This window comes from Carcharodon carcharias, chromosome 23, assembly GCF_017639515.1.
Source record: "Carcharodon carcharias isolate sCarCar2 chromosome 23, sCarCar2.pri, whole genome shotgun sequence".
NCBI classification, from domain to species: domain Eukaryota; kingdom Metazoa; phylum Chordata; class Chondrichthyes; order Lamniformes; family Lamnidae; genus Carcharodon; species Carcharodon carcharias.
This window is the reverse complement of record NC_054489.1, coordinates 6,977,991-6,999,890: the sequence shown is the minus strand read 5'-3', so window position 1 is coordinate 6,999,890 and position 21,900 is coordinate 6,977,991. Positions and strand designations below refer to the sequence as shown.

Sequence of the window (21,900 nt, the reverse complement as noted above, 5' to 3'; positions counted from 1 at the left end):
AGAGATGAATGATATATCTGCCCTCAGGTGGATGTAAAAGATCCCACAGTACTATTTTGAAGAAGAGCAGGAGTGTTCTGGATGTGCTTACTAATGTTTGGCTCTCAACCAATGTGACTAATGTAGATGATCTGGTTGTTATCACGTTGCTGTTAGTGGGATCCTACTGCACACAAATTGGCTGTCTCATTTCCCTACATTACAACAGTGACTACATTCCTGTGCTTAATTGACTGTAAAGCACTTTGGGGTGCCCTGAGGTTCTGAAAATGTGCTATATATATATGCAATTTCTTTCATTTTTTTGGTTCAGGTCAGGAGCAGACTTATAACATCCATTTATTGACTGCCTTTATGCATCTTTCCAGTGGCACCTGGGAAGGTTGGTGCCCATAACCTTGATCACAAATGCAAATTGGATACAACTGTGTGCACGTGAACTTGAAAAGGAACTGGTTACATTTCTGGCCATCTGTGCTGTGCATTCGAGAGAGAGAGTGTCAAAACGCAATATGACTGATCTCCAGAATTCATTCTATAGGAATGTAACATGATGTGTAGAAATGTTTTTGTTGCTCACTACATTCTCTGTGCAAGTGTAACTCTGCAGATATTGCACCCGGACAACAGCCTTTTAGAACATAATTTCTAACCTTTGGGCTAGGCATCTCTCTTGTTTAGAGTGAGATTCATTGTTTCTTGTTCTCGCCTTTCTGTCATGAACCTGTTCTGTACCATTAATGGAGCTGAAAATCGGAAGCTGGGATGTGACCAAAGTGCCAGTTGTAGCACTGCAACTATCAGTGAGCTGCACTGCACTATCGGTGAGCTGCACAGCCTTTTTGTAACATTGACAACAAAACAACTCTTTCAGGAATTATTTTGTCTGAATGAGTTTTTTTAAAAGCTTGCACAAATAATTCTATTTATTACATTCACCCGACCTGAGTAAGAACAGTCATGGCCGTATCACAAATTAGGTGAGATGGGAGAGAAGAAAATCAGTGACTGATCTCAGTCCAGTGACCTTTTTGGTGGACATTGTGGAGGACAGGCGAGGGTGCCCCTGTAGTTGGGTAGCCTGTAGACACTGATGGTCAAGGCCACTTGGGTGACATATCGGAAAGCATCTTGCACACAGGTGAATCAAAAACCTAAGGTGAGGGTGATTAAAAAGTACCGAGTCTCATGATGTCAAACGTTTTTTAAAAATTCTTTCAGCACAATCCTTATTCCCCTTTCTCCATGCAGTAGTGCATCGTGTGCCAGTGAGTATATTCCTTTCTCTTGTCTGGATCACTTATCAAACAGGCTATAAATCACCATGAACAGGGGAGCAGTTGGTTAAAGCAAACTGTTAGACTGGCATCCACTCTGTAATCTGACAGTGCATGGTGAGTAGCAAATTACAAACCAGTAGCTGAACAGAGTAGATTCACAGGCAGTGTGAATGAAGCTTAAGAAATTCAAAGCTTCAGTGCAGCTTTTAGCATGAATGGTTATCTTCACACATCAAATGATTTATAAGGTAGATATTCTTTTAAATCTATACATAGGATGTTGCTGGGGAAGAGTGAGATGTTGGTGTAAATAATAAAATGATTCTAAAATCTGATCCTCTGGTGGAGAAATTTCATCATGTTATCTTCTCTACAGAGAAAAAAATAATCTGAATGAACTCTCAAATCTGACATGGGAAAGGAAATACCAGCACTGGGGCAGAATTAGTAAGCAGGGGTTTTGAAAGGATTGGGTACCGGCATTAACTGGTGTGTTTGGGGGGTTTAGTTTTTAGTGTTGATTTTTAAAGCTTCATTTTAAAATATTCTCAATTTGTGGAGCAGGAATGGGGTTAGCCAGAGTGGCTGGATATCATGGGATGAGGACCATTTTGTTCTGCAGTTACAGAAGAGAAACTGTCCCACTGTAGTGAATACCTGGCAGAGAAATACAGCCCAAGATCTAATCAAAAGGTTCAGATGTCATGAACTATCAGTGTAAAACATTTCCTCAGTTTCTTTCCTAAACACATTAGTTGTGATCAATACAGTAAATTCCATTCAGGGTCTTGAATTGGGTAGCAGCTGTCAGCAAAGCTGTGCACTCTTTCAATGCAGGGTCATCTTTGCACTTGAAGAAGCACCTTGTGATGGTATCAGATTTGTTAATTGACAAATAATTTGCAGTTTATTATTCAGTAGGTCTATACCAGTGTGTGTACACAGAATGTATAAGGGAACTTTTCATTAAGTGTTCATTGTTCCCCCCACCCACCACCACCACCACCCCCCAGACGACACCAACAAATCAGAGCCAAATAGTACTTTTTAAAGAAGTGTTTATGAAGAGAGGAAAGCAGCAGTTTTTTTTTTACCTCTTTGATATAACTGAGAGGAGCCAAACAGCTGTGGATCTGGAGAAATCGCTAACAGCTGTACTCAGCCCATAGCTGACCACAGACCTATTTAGACCAAATTCCCACAAGGGTTGCATTAGAAGTGGCTTTAAAGGTACAGACCAGTTAGTGTCTAGATATTAAATCTGCTCCATATCCAGAACCACCATTGCACAACACCTGGAGACTGGCCTGTCATTAATATATTATATTCTATTGACTCTAATTGAGTGAAGATTACAGCAAACTATAACCCTTTGACTATCAAAGAAGTATTCCTCGCACAAGATTATCAACAATGCCTATAAAATGCTGTGGATAGTATGGCATAGTATTGAGCTTTATAATTGGTTTAATGCTAAGTTAGAATGACTTTCTTGTAGCATTAATGACGGTGTTTAAGTTTCCATTTAGGTCTATATAGGTTGCAATTTTACGCTGTGATATTATTTTGGGGAAATAAAACTGAGAAGTTGTAAGTCAATTCATAGTTTTTTTTCCAATTAATATTGAAATGGATCAGAATCTCTTAGCCCCAACAAGAAGCTGATTAAATTAATTTTATCATTTCAAATATTTGAATATAAATTGGAAAAACAGCTTGCATTTATAATGTAGTGAAATGTCCCAGGGCTCTTCACAGGAGCATTGTCAAACTAGGTTTGACACCAGGCCACATAAGGAGGTAGGTTTTAGGTAGTGTCTTAAAGGAGGTGAGTGGTTTAGAGAGGGAATTCCAGAGCTTGGGGCTTTGGCAGCTGAAGGCTGCCCCATGGTGGAGCAATTAAAACCAGGGATGTTTAGAAGTCCAGAATTGGAGGAGCACAGATATCCCTGGGTTATCATAAGAACATAAGAAATAAGAGCAGGAGTAGACTGTATGAACCTGCTCCACTATTCAATACAATCATGGCTGATCATCGACCTCAACTCCACTTCCCACCCTCTCCCCTTGATTGCCTGAGACACCAAAACTCTATCTCTCAGCTTGAAATATAATCAATGTTGGAGCATCCACAGCCATCTGGGATAGAATTCCAATGATTCACAGCTCTCTGAGCGAAGAAATTTCTCCTCATCTTAGTCGATCACTTGTAAGGCTAGAGCAGATCACAAAGATAAGGAGGGGCAAAGCCATGGAGGAATTTGAAAACAAGGAAAATTTTAAAATTTGGGTGTTGCCAGGCTGCAAGCCAGTTATGACCAGCAAGCACTTGGATGATGTGCAAATTGGACTTGGTGTAAGTTAGGACACTGGCAGCAGTGTTTTGGATGATCTGAAATTTATAGAGGGTAGAACTTAGGATGCCAGCTAGAAGTGCATTGGAAAAGTTAAATCTAGAGAAAACAAAGTCACCGAGTGAGACAGCAGCTCTGAGATCAGGACCACAACCTGGCAAGGTCATATTCTAGATTTATTTGATCTCCAGGGGAAGAACCAAATACCAGGGAGGAGGATATAATTGACAACTAGAGACAGTCTGATAGCAAAATGGTTAATTTCCATTTTTGGAATACATACAAATGGATTAATCAAAATATTTTGTGATTTTAGCAAGAACAGTTAAAGCCTGCCCACTTTAATAGCAGCTAAAATTTTGAACTAAAAGTTCACACTTGTAGTCTAACCTCAATTACCAATGCTCCCAATTATCCACAAAACTGCTCATGGCAGTTGGGATGCTGAATTAAGATCTCCAGGAGTTGGTAATCTGATAAAATAGGAACATTCTTAATCAAGTTTTTGCAGTTTTACTTAAATCCATTTTGCCACCTGTGGTAATCAGTTTTAAAATGTTAACGAAAGACTTGAAAAACTTGCATCTATGTAGTGCCAAAGCACTTTACAGCCAGAGATAATGTTTAAAATATGTATATAATTTGACCCACTTAAATATACCTTGACTTAACCAATTCAAAACTCACTAATTCTTTGTAACAACAGCAACTTGCATTTATATGTGCTTAACTTTGCCTGAAATTTAAAGTACTGTCTGAATTTTAACAATTGCATTCTGCAGTCTGTGCTATGGAACCCCCTGCTATTCCAGGATCTGCCCGGAAGTGGAAGTGCAGTTATTCTCCTTACGGTTGACAACTCAATTAAAAAGGACAAAATCATATTATACTTTTCAATTGGAAATAAACTGTCTTGTGTTTTCTTCTCAGGTATATTTAACAGTTCTGAAGCATGGAGACTCCACAACACTAGACACAATGTTGAAGGTAGGTGGCTGCTTCTGTGTCACAAGCTTGGATAGGATTTTTTCTTCTCCTAACATTTTTCTGTCTTAGCATTTTGGTACCTTCACATTTAAACCAGAAAGGCACCAATGGTAGGACACGTTTTTAGTTTTCTCCTGAGCCGTGCAGGACAGGAATATCCCATATGGGATCCCCACTTTGTCCTGAGCTAATGATTTCAGTCAAATCAGCAGTAGAGGCATGCAGCAGTGGCTGAAGTGCCCGGGAAAAGAGAGTATTGACCAATGTTCATGTCGCTGATCACTGTCCAGTGATCCTTATTGGAAGGTTATGACAGATGAGGTTAGGATTGAGTTCAGCTGTGTTGACTTTTGCAATTAAAATGCCTCTTACTTCTCTTCAGGGCTCACAATTAACAAGGGTGCCTGAGAATGTCAGGCACCTCAAGTCCATAGCCTGTGATTAAGTTGATGTTTTCAACAAAGAAAGGAAGAAAGCTGGAGATAAGTTTTAAATTGAAAATATTTTCAGTGGACATTTAGTTCTTGGATGCATTGAAGGTTTTGGGTGGTCCCATGGAAAAACAGTGAAAGTAATTATGCCCCTTTTTGAAATATCTAACATAACTTGCAACATTTAGCATTTGTTGTTCTTGTCCAGCTCTCAGTTTTCAACCTAAAATTTCTTGGTGCAGAATTTGGTCACTTTGAATCAAGGGTTATGGGGAAAAGACAAGAAAGCGGGGTTGAGGATTATCAGATCAGCCATGATCTCATTGAATGGCGGAGCAGACTCGATGGGCTGAATGGCCTACTTCTGCTCCTACGTCTTATGGACTTACAGCTGGTGTTGCTGCTTTGACTGAGACTTATCCATGGGAAGAGGTTGTACCTGAATGTTCAAGGCCTGTATTGTTTCGCATTGTCACATAGATATCAGGGGTGCTCTGGTACAAAATTATATTGCTGCAGAAAGCCATTATTAAATGAAGGTGACATTTTATTCTATTTTTGACACTGCAACTGTTAATGTCACTCTATTTAATAAATTGAATTAAGACTTCATGAGTGTTTCCAAAGTTTTCTTAGGTTGGCTTTTCAGTCTCCAGTCTGAAAGGTGTATGAGGAGGGACTTTGTAGAGTTGTAGAGATTCTTAATGGAATAGAAAAGCTTTAATCCTAAACAATGTTGGACATTAAAGCAGGACTGCAGGACACGGGTACAAACTGGTAAACTAGCAAGATCAGGACCGATGTCAAGGAGCATATCCTCCTTGTGTATCTTTATAGGTACCAAATTTTATTATAATCAACATGGTTTTACCTTCAAATAAATAGTTGGAAACCTGTTTTTATCTTCTAGAAGCATTGGTTAAAGTTTGCACATTTGCTCCATTCAAAATTTTTCTGGCATGTTTTCTTGCAGCCAGTAAATATACAGGGCAACAGTGCCATCCACAGGATTTGGTTGCCATTACATATTGGCCTATGCAGCCTCAAATGATAAAAAAAATTCCAGAAACAAAATACAATGAAGGTGCAGGCAGTTGGTTAGAGTTTGTAGAGAGAAAAGTTAGGATAATATTTCTGATAAAATCCTTCAGGATGAAAAATGTGCATATTTGAGCTGTGTTGCTAAAGCACCTTTGATGGCCTGAATGTTTCATTAAAGAAGAACTTGCATTTATAAAGCATCTGTCATGTCCTCAGAATGCATTCAAATCCTTCACAATCAGCAAAGCCCTTTTGAATTATAGTTGCTACTGTAATGTAGAATCTAACTTGAGGTCAGCAACAACCCTTAAACAGCAGAGAGATAAATGATCAGATAATCAGTTTTAATGGTGTTGTTAGAGGGATATATATTGGCCAGGCCACCAGGGAGAACTCTTTCCCCTATCCCTACCCCAACCCCTCTTGAAATAGTGTCACTGGATCTTTTATGTTCACCTCAGTTTGGTTTATTGTTTAATCTGTATAATGGGAGCTTTGTAAGTGGAGGATTCCTGCAATAGAGCACTTGGAGTGTCAGCCTGGATTACGTGCACTGGTCTGGAGTAGGTCTTGAACCCACAAGCCTCTGATGCTAGTGATTATGCTACCCACTGAGCCAAAACTGACATTAAATAAATCGATATGGATTTTAGAATCAAGACCAACCAAAGTTGTTGAAATTTAGTGTAGACTGTGGACCAATTCCTTTGTATCTAACTAAGCATGCAGAAACGATCTTCTTACCTCAAAAAATAACAAATTTGCATCTGTTTATGGTTAGAGATGAGGGCAAATTGGTTTTTTTTCTACTTGAACAAGGAAAAGTCTGATAGGAACAAAAACAAAAATTGCTGGAAAAACTCAGCAGGTCTGACAGCATCTGTGGAGAGAAAGACCAAGTTAATGTTTCGAGTCTGTATGACTCTTCAAAAATCTGCTAGGGGTGCTCAATAATTGAATTTTAATAAGGTCAATCAGGAATAGCTATTTCCAGTTTGGTAGTTCAGTAACTAGAAGGCATAAACTTGAGATCATCAAAAGAACAAGGAAGAATTTAAGGGAAATCTTCTTATGCAAAAGGTCAGTAGGGCATAGATTGAACTATGAGAAACAGTGGTAGAAACAAAATTTGTAACAGCTTTAAAAAGGAAAGCAGATAAAATGAAAAGTGAATAAAGTGGGGGCAAGGGACAGCGGATTGAGAAGATAGTTGCAATGTGCTAAATGACCACAATTTGTGCTATAAAATTCAGTGCTTCTAACTTCTGCTTATAGCTTGGAAGGTAAAATACAGAGGGAAGTTGGCATCTGTGGAATTCTACCCCAATACGGTACAAACAGTGCCCTTGTGAGACAAGGGAGTAAATTGAGAAAGTGAGGTGGAGAATCCAAAATCTGATGCTAGTCCTTGGCCACGTGTTGAAGATAACTGCCCATCAGAAGAACACCTTTCATTGAAGGGAAATGATGTATGAATGTAATATAATGCATGTTTTCAAACATTATTTAAAGTAATGCTGATCAGATGCCATTCCCTTTTACAGCTACACAACCAAGCAGATCTACAGGAAGAGAAGGTTCGAATTGAAAGGTTACTGGGTGCTATCTCACACCCTGACCTCATTCAGAAGGTTTTGACCTTTGCTATGTCGGTATGTTATTTCTTACTATCTAACAAATGATTGTCCCAGGTTGCTTCCATTTCAGTTTCCCTGTTGTGCATTAAATTGCAAATAACACAAGTGCACAGCACAAAGGTCACAGGAAGATCTTCATTTTGCCCTACTTGCATGTGTTTCCATCAAATAAAACTCAAATGCTTGAGAAGACCCCTCAGGACTTGATTGTGTAGTTTGTGGCAACTTCCCCCAATAGCTTCTCATCTGAAACTAAATACCTCCCTTCACAATTAGTGGTTTCTTCATTGTGCTGTGTGCCAGTCATGTTTTATGGTATCTCCAGTACTTAAATCTCCACTTTTAACACGAGTAAAGAATTTGGATTCACATTTTATCTTTTGGCAGTTCAAGGATTTTTGGTTTCATACCTTTAAAAACTAAACATTCTCTTCAGAATGCCTGATTCATTTGCTGCTTTTCCTTTACTCTCTCAATCTAGCTCTGCAGAACCACTACAATCAGCAAAGTGAATTTCCCCACTTGAGTTTGTCTGTGAAATGATGCAAGGAGGATTGACCCATTCAAAATGTTTAATTAGTGGACAATCTTTAATTCCTTTCATTCCCCTTCCCCTTTTTCCTATACATGGATCTCATAACTGCAGTCTCTGATATGGGACCTCACTGTATGTAGTCACTTCTCCAGTCTTTACCTCACCTCTTATTGGCAGAACCATTGCGGCAAGTTCCAAAAAACAAGTCCGTGGCACTACAGGCAATGAAAGACCCAGACCTGATTTGAGTCATTTCTGTGAAGAAACCTTCCACAACCACAGTTGTTTGCCACTTGAGCAGTTGTAGGATGTAAAGTTGAGTTTATGAATGCTTTAGCTGAGAAATCCTCACTAATTGGCCATTGGCTACTTGTGAATGAAAGGGGCAGAAAGAACTAAACTTTTATTTGTACTTTCTCCTCTTCCCACCTGTCAAACTGCTGCATACTGTGCTTCTGAAAAAAGGGCTGGCCAACTTTAATGGTGCCTTTAGTGATTAGGATGGCTGCCAACTTGTTTTTTTTACCCCATCCTGATCTCCCTCTTGTCCCACTTATCCAAGCATAGGAAAGTTCCTAACATCTAATTGGTATGTGTCCCTGACATTGAGAACTCAAGATCAGGAATTGGTGCTAATTGAAAATACTTCATTGATAATATACAGTTACATTACTGATGTAGTTTGAAATGAGCTGTAACATAGCTCTTAATTTTAAGGGTGAATTACCTCATCAAAATTGCATCAGGAAATATTCTGTTCAATTTAAACTTGACACAGCTACCAGTCACGGTATCTGTGCTGGATTGCTCTGACAAGAACACATTAAGCTGTAGTGCCCTGTTTGAGGGTTTAATCCTGCCATTGTTGAGACAAATCATCTTGAACCCTTTAGAAAAGTGAGCTTAGTTTAAAACTCTGATTTTAGGATGTTTTGGGGTAGAAAATATCGAAGCTCCCAAGTCCACCAACACCTTCCCTTGTAATAACTGTCAGACCCATGTCCGTGCCATTTCCCCTGATGCGCACTCTTCTAACTGGCTGGTCTGCTCAGGGGCCTAAACCACAGGTTTTCTGTCACTCTTTTTCCCTGCAGGATCTGCTCACCACCAGCTGGGAGGGCGCGACATTCTCAGCCACGGTATTCTCCATGAATGATCCACCGAGATGAGATGATCCACTAACAGGAGATGCGCTTATAGGGGGTGTGAGCAGACTACGCTTTGAAAAGAGTAAATCAAAGAAAAATTAGTGTTGTTGGAAACTTGACTGATGCAATAACCTTCAAATTTGTGTTTTATTTTCTTAGTTACATTAATATAAACATGCTGGAAAAAACATTACAGCTTAATGAAAAATCCATGTATTTCAGGAGGATTTATAGTTTGTTTTCATTTGCAGCTGAACAGTGCAACAAAAAGCACCCTGGAGATTTTGCCCTTGTTTGCAACATTGGCAGCTTAAATAGTAGGTTTTAAGTTAAGGCAGATCCGTTAAATGTGGCTTCCTGCCTCTAAACGGTGATGGACCCCTCTGTCCAGTTGCTGGCAATGCGCAAACAAGATCAGCTGATACCACCCTGCTGCACAAGCTTGCCCGTCCTTACCGCTGCTTCTTGCAAATGAAAGTTAATTTAATTTTTATGTTCTGTATGTACAGAAATTTAGTGAATATATACCTATAAAACAGTAAAGTCACATTTGTTTATTGTAATATTTTACCTGTCATTTTCATCATTACGTTTTGTTGCTAATTTTCCTATTGGTTATAAAACATCAGCTATCTCTCTCATAGCAACTTCATTGGGAATGTTACTTGTACATTAAAAATCTTGCACATAGTGCATAGTTCCTCTTTGTTGCAACTACTTCCTGTAACACTATCTCAATCGTACCTTGCTGTTCAGGTCCCTATTGTAGTTAAACAGCATATTCTCCAAATTTATATGGATCTTGCATCTGCCCACATTTCCTGTCTGCTTGTTCCACCATAAAATTTGAAGTCCACATTTATAATGCAAACTTCCTGCCTAAGCCTGGTGCACTGTGAGCTGCTGTAGTGCCACTACTGACAGGAGGATATAATTACAGTGTGACATTTTTACGTAATTTGCATTATGAATGTGGACATAGCAGATTATAAAGAAAAAAATAAAATTAAGGACACAATATGACTTCACAGAGAGAACTAAATTATATCTTGGTTCAATTGTCCACTGCCACTTTCTGACTTCGTAAGTGCAAGTGGAGCTTAACAGTATTTGAATTGACAGTTGTAGAACTGACAGCTTTGGTAAGGCTGAAAGCTATAGAAATCCTTACTTGGAAATACATAGACGTTGCAGACAGAAATGGGCCATTTGGCCCAAATGGTTTATGCCCTTGTTTATGCTTCATGCGATCTCTCCGCCCCCCCCCCAGCTATCTAATTCTATAATCATAACCTTCTATTCTTTTCTACCTCATATTTATCTAGTTTTCCCTTTAATACATCTATTCTATTTGCCTCAATTACTTTCCTCTTTGCACCCACAGGATTTTAAAAGCTAAGTAAGGTGTTAGCTAACCACTTTTGTTCTTTTGTTTTAACCTGGATGCTATCCCACAAGTGGACAAAGTTACTGGTTTATTTTTTGAAAGTTTGTTTGGAAAAATATTCAGAATTCTAAAATAATCCCAAGCAATAAAAGTGGAATTTGAACTATTCAGATTATAAAACACTGATCCTGATTATAGGGACGAGCAACACTTTGCATATTATCAGTGTTTTGTTTTTACAGAAAAAATGCAATTGCAGAATGCAAATCCCAAGGAATTGGTAAAAATCTTGAACATAATACAAAAAAATTAAATTTGTCTTGTCTTGAACCAGTGGCTCTGTCTCTGTATATTCATTTGCTTTTCAACCAAATGCTGGTTGGAAGGTGGGAACCAATCAGAATGAAAGCAACTGTTTCTTTCCATCCTCCCTCTTTCTCTCTCATCCCCTCCCCTTATCTCACAGGAAACAAAATCTTATTGTTGCACAGTACCTCCTAACTTTAATCTTAGCTACCAAACAGATGGACAACTTTCAGCATGTGTCCTGTGTTTCCTGTACATTTCTGCTGCTGAATATTATGAAGTAAAATTGGAAGGCAGAGCACCCTGATGATTGTTGATTGAATGCATTGTCATACTAAGTCATACAATGTCAAGGACGTCCACTTAATGAACCCTGTTTTATAAGTTGAGTTGCTCAATTTTGGGGAATGCAGCAATGAGGGACCAGATGCCCCAGAGATAAGGAAAATGAATGGGAGGGAATACCACTCGCGTTACTCACTTCCTTCCCTTTCTAGTGACTCTGGCTGCTGCCGTACTGAAATTTGCTGCAAAGTCTGTGTGGACACCAGCTGAATACAGTCAGCAGTGATGCCCCAACGGAACAGAACAAACTGCTAAATTTATTGTCTGGACCTAGACAGGGACCATTGACTCACTTAGATGTGGTGGCATGAGGCTGCTGTTGGCTATGAGGACTGTACCTCAGCGTGAGTCACACTACCTTTAGTGAAGAAACAAAGAAAATGAAAGTGTTCAGGTCTGTGGGCCATAAATACATTGTTTGGTTTTATTTCTGTACACAGTGCTTTGGCCTCCGTGGAGCTGATGCACAGCAAAGGAGGAAAATGCTTTAAACAAAAAAAAATTATTTTGATCTTAACCACAATGCTCTTGTTGTTCTTGTAGGAGGAAGTTCGTCCCCAAGACACAGTTTTTGTACTCGGTGGTGTGTCGGGTGGGAGTTTAATGGGTAGGAAAGCTGCCTGGAAATTTGTAAAAGATAACTGGGAAGAACTGTACAATCGCTACCAAGGAGGCTTTTTAATATCACGATTAATCAAGGTAAACAGAAAAAGCACTTGACTGTCCTTTGTCCCTGATTCTTTTACTGTTTCAGTTCAAGAACTCAACATTGCTTACTTCAGCAGGAACATCTGGCCATTCAAGCTACTCCACACACAATGCAATTGAAATGGAGGACTGGCTTTGCAAAGGAGAGTGGTAGAATTGAGTCCTATCACACCATAGTGTGACACGTTAATGCAGCTGTGGAGTTCCGATCCTAACTGTTATTTTTCAAAGATATACATGCTGCATTGTTCCACATTTTTCCTGCTGAAAGTGTCCTACAACAAGAGCTGGGTGACACAATTGAGATGTGGATTCCCAAATTGAGTTTGCTGCAGATTATTTTAATCTCTCCACAGCTTATGTTTCCATTCGTGGTATCATTGAGCTGTCTGTCAAGACGTTAGATTTTGTGTCTCTTTAACAGAGCAGACATATCTGTGATCTCATCAACTGGGACTAAGCTGCTGCAACAGAAGCTTCAGCTCCAAGGAATTTAAGATGCCTTTTAAAAATATTTCTCGGGCTTTTTAGTCCTGGTTTCAAGGAATATACTTTGATACCTTCAATCAGAATCGCTTAATATTGCAGTACCGTCACCAACAGTCTCCAATTTAAAAAAAAAAGATTTTTTTTCTCCCATGAATATCTGAACAGACTTACAGCTGTTTGTTTTCTCTCACAGGCAGCATAATAGGTTTAATTTTTCCCACTATTAGCCTTCTCACCTGGAAGGTAGTTTCACAGGTGCCTATTCTTCCTTTGAGAGTCTGGGCAGCAAACCCCTCAGCAGGCTATCCAACCATGAGAGTCATCACAGTCAAGTATTTACTTCTGCCTGAGAACCCATAAGGTTAAGCTGGAGCCTTTTTCTTGCCCACATCCAGCCATAGCTGCCACCACAGCTATCCTAATTCAACACTGATCTAACCAGCTTATATATTATCTGTAATGTAGCAAACATCCCAAAATATTCATCAAAGCAAAAAATAAAGCAATATGCTAAGGTGTTTAGTATAGTTTAGGGAAGAAGGATGGTATTGTTTTAAGGATTGACCAGAGCCAAATTGTGAGGAAACTCCTGGAGATGGACATTGGATAAGTGTTAGGGGTTGGGAGAAGGGTGGGAGTTAGTGGGATATTGGGCTGGGACTGCTGAAGACTCTGCCACATTAGATAGCACAAGAATGGGGATCTGCATGGGCCAGAGCACAGAGAAGGCTACAAAAATAACGAGGGACAAGTGTGTTGGAGGGATTTCTAGGTTAAGAATGTTGAACTTAATGTCTTGGGGAACGAGTGGAGGTTGGTGCGGATGGGTAATAGTTGAGCAGGGACATCACCAGAAAGACTGTAGTTGTTCATGAAGATGGCCCATTTTTACCACGTTGAGACAAATAGGGATGAGAAGTAAGTGCTGGCTTGCTAGTACCAGCCACATCCTGTGAAAAAATATTTTTTTAAAGAGATGTGTAGGATATGATGCAGGTGGTGGCATTTGAAATTTATATTCATTGAGCTTTGGTGATGGATAAATAGCCAAGCAGTATAATGCAACGTAGATTTGGGAGTCATGATGGAGAAATATAGCTGGGTGTCATCAGTATACAATGGAAGCTGGCTTCATCCCTGCAGATAATGTATTACCATATATTGCCATTTAAATGAACAGGGGGACCCTAGGAGCACTCCAACAACACTTATACAGCAATGTTAACATGGAAGAGCATCCCAAGGCATTTCACAGATGTTAATCAAAATAAATAGACGTTGAACCAAAAAAGAGATATTGGGAGGACTAAGCAAAAGCTTTGTTAAAGAGGTAGGTTTTAAGGAAATTCTGAAAATATAGAGGAGGAAGAGAGATTCAGAGAGGCAATGCCAGAGGTTGGCCCTAGTCAATCAAAGGCATGGCTGTCAATAGTGAGGTATAAATAAGGGAGAGTGGGGGCATGTGCAAGAATTGTGCGAACAGAGAGTACTTGGGTGAGGCATACAGGAGAGAGAGATGGCACTTATGTGCTTCAGTCAGGTGTGGATCATATGCCAGATATGATATACACCTTTATTTGAGGGAATGAAGATGGCAACCATACTATCTTCCTGGATGGAAGACAGTAAAATCTTTTGCTGGGGACAAGAGTATCAAAGGTGGCAATGAGGGAGTGTTTGAGAAATGAGTTGTCTTGCACTGTGTGTAAGCTGGGAGTGGTTGGAAGCAGCTCTATAAGGGACATTACTAAATGAAAAGTATGGCATGCATTAATATTGTGCCTTTCACAGCCTCAGGAAGTGTCAAAGCACTTTACAGTTGGAGAAGTACTTTTGAAAGGTAGTTGCTGTAATGGAGGAAACAGCTAATTTGCACAAGCAAAGTCCCAGTGCGATAATCTGTTTTAATTGATGTTGGTTGGGTGACTAATGTTGTTTGAGGGATAAATGTTGGCTCTCCATTGAATTGTGACATAGGATCTTTTATATCCACCTGGTATGAAAGGGCATACAGGGCCCCAGTTTGTCACACTATCCAACAGACAAGCCCCTCTGACAGCGCAGCAATGCCTCAGTAATGCACTGGAATATCAGCTTAGATTTTTTGTTTAAGTCTCTGTAATGCAAATTGTACTTACGATCTTCTGACTCGGAGTGAGTTGCTACCAACTGAGCCATGGCTGACACTACACGATCTCCAGAAGGCTATCCAGAGGATTCCCTCATAAAGTTTTAATAACTGTAGGGTTGTACCATTTTAATAAAATAAAGATTTGATTTTTGTTTTATTTCCAGAATATGAAGCTCCAGGATCAGCTTCTGAACTGAATACTGAGTCCTATTTCTTGGATAGGAAGATAAGTTGTAACTCACTTATTAACTGCTCTATTACCTTCCACATTTAGCTAACAGTCGAAGGTTTTGCCGGTGACAAGATGGCTGCTGACATCAAGGTAAAAAGCAATTCTCAATTATTTGCATGTAGTATAGTGTCTTTTTCAAACTGTAGGGCTTGGCAAAATGTTACAGAATTCCAGTCCCAAGCTGTGTGATTAAAGTTAGCCATTTTCATACCAGATTCATTGGTCTCAAATGTAGAATTTTGGGGGTGGGGAGGGAGGGAGAAGTAAAATGAGAGAGTTAGCTGCATACAATTACAGTAATAGTTTGTTCTGTTCATACATTTCTTGGTGCAGAGTAGGCTGATGACTAAAGCATGCCATCACTTCCAAGTGTCTCCTCTTCCTTTTAAATCAAAACCAGACCTTTACAAAGTGAGCTGCACAGTTTAGTAAGCTAATTAAGAATCTACAGAATGCTAATACAAGCCACTATCTCCCTGAAATAGTGTGGTACTAATGATGGCTGGATCACCTAAGAAATGGGTTTGGAATCCCTGGCTCTGGGAGGAGGGGGTATCCACTAGAACATACAGGACTCCCAAGGTCATCAGAATTCAGTACTTTATTCTTGACTTACTGGTGCATTACTCCTGTTTTCTGCAAAGATGGTATGGCTTTCCTTGTGTGATTCATTAACTGTCTTTTGGAAATTAACACAGGGAGACTCTGATAAATATGTCAATACTTGCTGGGAGCTTTCCAAGAACTTGCCAATATTGGGGGGAATCTTTGGGAATATTTCAATACTTTTGCAATCATGCAAGTTCCTGCAATCATGTCAGTGTTTACAATGGGGGGAATCCCTGGAACCAGGTCAATATTTGCAATGGGGTGAATCTGGAGCTTTGTAAATATTTACAATGGGGGGAACCCTGAGGTCATGTCAATATTTGCAGGTGGAAATCCAGGAAGCTGCACTGAAGTTTGTAGGAGTTGACTGGGAGCGTGTCAGTCTTTTTCTGGGGTCCTAGGATGCATATGATTCGGTGCACTAGGCTCTCCGTATGTAAACCTTTTTATAAAAAACACTGACCTAAAGCAGGGTCCGGAACTGACTTGGGAGGAGGAACTGTACAGTTAAAGGGGCACTGTTGCTATCCATTAACTTGAAGGGATTGTGGAGGGTTAATTGGGTGAAGAGGTCAGGCGTTTGATTTGTTAAAATTTGATCAATGTTTTTGCAGCTCATTGATAAATGAAGCATTAAAACTTGCAGTTACAGTGTACAGCCATCATAACCCCATGCAGTTTGCTATTTAGATTCATGTACTGAGAGCTCTAACCAGTTGTGATAGGGTGCTTAGAACTGCAGCAATCTCATTATCTCGTAACAGAATTAATAGCCTAAACTGAAAGGGAATTACTGTGACTGGTAAGTGATTAATGGTTCCATCAATTGCTTATTGATTTTTCTCTTCAGAGTTTCCCAGAGGCAGTTTGCGTGAAATATTTCTCCTGCTGTAAACTGTGGTTCAAAAAGGAAACTGTTTAGTGTAAAATCCTTGTTTTAAATGCCCCAGTAGCTGAATTAAGTTTTATGATTTGTAAGCACCATGATCTGACCACACTGAAGCAACTTCAAGGCTGCATCATTTCTGACCTTTTTATTAACTCTTATTACGCTCAGTTTCATATTTTAGATTGTTAGTACGTACATTTTTCACTGGGAACTAACTCTCAATCCAGCAAGTTTCATTAGGCTGCTTGGGGTCAAACATTTTGCCAGATTTTTTAAATGTCGTCTCCTCAAATCTTCAGAACAATTCTGGGCGCATTTAAGATTGTAACATTACTTCATAAACACAATATTGTAATATTACTTCATAAACACAAAACACTGGTTACAGCACAGAAGAATGCTGTTCAGTCAAGGTGTACGTACCAGCTTTCCGAAGGAGCAATTCACCTAGTGCCACTCCCCGACCTTCTCCCTGTAACCTTGCACGTTCTTCCTTTTAAGATAATCCAATTCCCTCTTGAATGCCTGAGTTGAATCTGTCTCCACCACTGATTTTTAACAAACTTTACCTGTCTTCTTTTCATTCTTTTTAAGAATGAAAACGCTTAAAATAACTTGGAGGCATATCCAAATATACAACGTGTGAATGTTGATCTCTCACCTCAGTAACTTAAAATACTTTTTAGCACTAAACATAATCTGGGACTCTCCTCTGGTTACCAGTTCCATTTGATATCAGGCAAATTGGCAGCTAGAATTCAAGATGGTTGTACCTCTAGAAGCTGATTTCTGACTTGCATTAACTCTGCCGTTAAACTTTCATCAAATGCCCTCCTTACTGACATCCCAAGTTCGACAAACTGAAATTTGTCCAGAACTCCACTACCCACGTTATCCTGCACGAAGCTTTGTTCCACTGCTATCTATGTTCTAACCAACCTTCACTTGTGGATCCCCATCCACCCACATACCAATTTAAAAATCTTTGTCCACCCCCACACCCCTCATTCACTCATGCTGCTTTGCAGTCTCTCTACTTGTCCAATTCTGATTTCCATTCCCACACCGACTTCCCTTCACGACTTTTGATTCCAGAGCTGTCAGCCATTTCAGCTCCTCACTTCAGAATATTTCACCTGTTACCTCCCTTGCCTCTCTCTGTAACAAAGAACAAAGAAAAGTACAGCATAGGAACAGGCCCTTCAGCCCTCCAAGCCTGCACTGACCATATTGCCTGTCAAACTAACCTTGTTCAAAAATCTTTTAAGCTATTTGCTTCTTAATTTCAGCCACCAGTCCAGTTCTCCTTCCTTTACCTCTTCACCTCTGATTCTTTCCCACTGTGTAAATGGAATGTTTGATTAAATTACAGGTAAGTTGTATCAGTAAATTGGAATATTAGCATTTGCTGTGTTACAATGGTGAGTCCAGATTTTTATCTAAATCTTGGCTAGTAGGAAAAGCATTGAGCAGAGATTGGGTGGAAGAAACTGGAGGTCAACTCTCAAAGTAATAGATCAGAAAGTTTCAGTCCATTTCCTGGAAACTAATCTCAGGGGTGCAGGAGTTGCTGTTCTACAATTTGCCTCGACATCCCTGGAGCAGAGAGGGGAATCTCTATTGGGGTTCTAGATCCTGATTATAATCCAAAGGTTGACACACCTCTGTGCATGAGTGTAGACCTGATCAGTCAACTATGATACGCTCCATGGTTGAAAAGCTGCTGACATTTGCTTAAAGAATGGCTTCTTGACAGACAAATGGTGGGTGGCCACTGTTATTGGAATTGGATGCCACCTTGAGTTGGTACCTTTAGTACAGAAAAATGGAAGGAAGGGATATGGAGCCAGACTCTTCAGTCAATTTCAGTGGCCATGTTAGGAGCTTTCCATTGTTCTAAATTTATAAATTGAATTTATATACCCACTTAATATTTAACCACTTAAAAATTGTGATTAAATTTGTCTATTGCAGAGATGCATAAGTATGTATTGCTGACATTTGAAGAAGCTTCTGTACATAGAATTGCTTGTCAGAAACATCCTACATGAAGCACTGTTCACCTCATCTAACAGGAAGTGTTCCCAGACACCACACTCTTTTCCCCTGTTGGTGTTGTCATTGTGGGTTACACAGAGCTACAACCTCCCAAAATTGGTGATGTGTAACACAGGAAACTGAGGCCAATCAAGAAGTGGAGAGATAAACTCTGTCTAATGTGATAATTCAGTCTTTAGTTCCTCAGGGATCTGGATGTGAAATGAGCCCACACGTTAATGGGATGATAGTTATCTCTTTGTATTGGCTACAAAGGCCTTAAGAGCAATGAGCTTGAGCAGTGTCAATCTAGTTCCTTGTGGATGAAAGTCTGCAGAATAAAAAAAAACTAGATGCAATTTGGCACACATGAGGATGGCAAGTGCAGAAAATTAAGGGTGCTTGGGCTTGATACAAATTAAGAGTGAGAGTAAACAGCTTTACTGGATTTGACCTATCTTGTACCTGACCAGGGAGCACTCGGACTCTCCTTGCAGGGGCATTACTTACCGTAACAGAGGCGTTCGTTTACCTAAACCAACAAAACAATGCAGCTTCTCTTTAAAGCCATAGGCAAAACGGAACTAAACTTTAAAGCTAAACTTTTAGTTGGCAACAGCTAGAGTATGAACAAAACCGGCATCAAAATTTCCATGTCCTTTCATAGAATCTTACAGCACAGAAGGGGGCCTTTTGCCCTGTCTTACCTTTCCAGGTCTTTGAAAAAGCTGTTTGATTTAGTCCCACACCCAGTCCTTTTCCCTGTAACCCTGCAAATAATTATCTTCAAATAGTTGTCCAATTCTCAGCCTTGTGCCTTGGGAAACTATTCTGTTCAGCTGTCAGAGATCTGTACAGCTGAGCCTTCTTGATATTTAAGAGACTATTTGAATACTTTGGTTCTAATCATATTTAAGGAAAGTCATAACTGATCCATTGTAAAAACCATTCCCTCCTAATGCTGACAATACTGTTCCTTCCTTATATCTGCGGAATATTTTCCAGTTATTGAAATTCTGACTGCACTGTTGACAGATGGTCATGAATATTATAAATTAAGTGACAGGATGTGTAAATTCATCATGGTATATACTAGGAGATACCTGATTTCCATTAATGAATTTTAAATCTCACTTCAGCTGTCTTTAGTATAATAGTATTTGTCTGAATGATGATGAATAGGATATGATCCCTTCTCAATCTCAAATCAAAGAGTAAAAGTGTACTGAGAGAGAAATGGGACATTTCTCAACATTTGATGTTTCAAGTTACAAATGAAAAGCTCGGCCCTTTTTTTTAAGGAAGAACCCTAGCCCTCCCACCCCACCGCTCATAATTATGTACTAGAAGTGAACCACTTACAATAATTTTTGAAACTCATCCATAAAATAAGTCATGTCCTGAGGCTGTGGAATCCTCAGTCAGGCTGATTTATTAGGAGGAAACTGTTGTGCTAGAAATCCTCATTTTCTTTTCCCCATTGCAAGCAACACCCTCAGTTGTGATTTGCCAATGTTGAGTTCTTTATCTCTGCTGCTGTTATGGGAGCAATGCTGACTAGGGGACAAGTTAGGCTCTGTTCCAACACCACTTAAGAAAGGAAAGGAAAAACTTAAATGGAGGTTGATGGCTCTTCTATCTCACACTTGGCAATGGCAAAGGCTTAGGACCAGATCAGAGTTATTTCTACTGTTTGCAGATCATGTAGAAAGCAGATGACTTCCAGGCCAATCCTGCTGACTGGGTGCAGGTTCTCTGTTTACTCCACTTGTGGACTATGACCTAACCCAAAACATCAGCTCACTGAGATATGACAGTGCTAAGCCAAGATGGAGAAGGTTTTCATTGGGCTTATGGATTGCCTGATTGCAGCAAATGCAGGGAATTCAGGCAAGTTGGTTCTCATAAGATTTTCCATTGAAAGATTTCTGTCATTTCCAAAACTCTGCTGGCGCTTCATACTGTTTGGAGGATTTTGCTGTGCACTCATTGCTGCATTTGCCAAAACACAAGTCATTGCATTTCAAAAAATCATGGTGTATTTGAAGCTCTTTGAGATGTTTGAGGCGACTGATAAGCACAAGATACAAGCTACCCTCTCCACATTTTGCCAACCATGAAGTGTTCGCCTCAGCCTTGATCTGGCAATGACTTTATTTCATTGCCAGTGAAAATCACCTGTCTGCAAGTTGACATGTCAGTCTTCATCATCTTGTCTCTTCAATTTCAGAGCTTTTTCGAGACTCATCCTGCCCCTGCCGCAGAAAGAACCATCCAACAGTCATGTGAGAACGTCCTGCTGAACGGAGCCTGGCTAAAGCGTGACGCAGAAGCTATCCAGCAGTTCTTGCTGCAACGCAAAGGGGCGCAGCCCACAGTGTGATTGAAAAACCCCTGAGCCGCCATCACCCCACTGCCTTGCCACGGGGAGGGGAGCTTGAAAGTATATTTCACGGCCAGAACCTGTCACCTATTAACAGTGGTTGAAAATGAATGTAGTTTATACCTCATTTTAAAAAGAGAGAACAGAAAAGCTACTGACACTTCATATGAAATGTGTTGTTTGGAATGACTTGTGTGTGCAGACAGTGGCATGGCACAGTCTTATTATGACGTTGGATTGGTGACAACTTAGAACACTGAAGCAAGACTGCTGGTTATATTGTGGTAATGTAATTCCTTCCCTCCTCTCTGGCCAAGGCGAGTTAATTCTTATTTAATTATTTCTAGGCCTCAGTTTAACCGTTGATGTCCTTCATAAAGAGGAAGAAACATCTCAGTAACAGCCACATCGAATAAAAATAGGATATATAAATAAAAAAAACAATGTATTAGAGCTTTCATTTTTAAAAATGGGTTAGGGACCTTTGAGAATAGGATGCATGAATTTCTGGTGTGTATACCCGGGGCCATTTTCACTGTTAAATTGCAATTTAGCACAGAAATAAATTGTTTTAAAGAAAATATATAACTTTAATACTTGGAAAAAAAACTGATGAATTAAAGCCCCTTAACCTGGGAACACTGCTTGAGAATAGCAACAGAAGTAAGTCCTGATTCCTATGCTTACGTATAACCATTTTGAAAGCCTTAAAACTGGTACAAACTGGCGTGTAATTGGGGGGGTGGGAGGGAGTGGGAAATGACTATGTAAATGGTAGAATTAACTTGAGAGTGAGAGAGCCGTGATGTACTAACCCTACAAATAAAGCATTCAGAGGAACGGGCTGTACCTCATTTTAACACAAATCCGATGTTTAGTGTGGCTTCAGTTCACTTGGAGAAGGTCATCGAACTAATTGTCAAACTGCTTCCCTGAAATACTCGTTGTGCTTTTTGTTTTAAGATACAGTT

At 39.8% G+C, this 21,900-nt stretch overlaps 1 protein-coding gene across 2 annotated transcripts in view; it reads left to right on the top strand.

The window, feature by feature from the left end:
* Positions 1-21,666, top strand: part of npepps (aminopeptidase puromycin sensitive) — a 220,365-nt gene extending 198,699 nt beyond the window's left edge. Inside the window, exons 19-23 of one of the 2 annotated variants that reach the window (XM_041173295.1) lie at positions 4,565-4,621; positions 7,638-7,745; positions 11,995-12,150; positions 15,054-15,101; positions 20,777-21,666. In XM_041173295.1, coding sequence (XP_041029229.1) covers positions 4,565-4,621; positions 7,638-7,745; positions 11,995-12,150; positions 15,054-15,101; positions 20,777-20,929 — 522 coding nt within the window. In that variant the 3' untranslated portion in view covers positions 20,930-21,666. Of the gene's footprint in view, positions 1-4,564; positions 4,622-7,637; positions 7,746-9,359; positions 9,496-11,994; positions 12,151-15,053; positions 15,102-20,776 lie in introns of those variants that run through there. The other variant, XR_005941289.1, reaches the window with a different exon arrangement.
* The last annotated feature ends 234 nt before the right edge of the window (positions 21,667-21,900 follow it).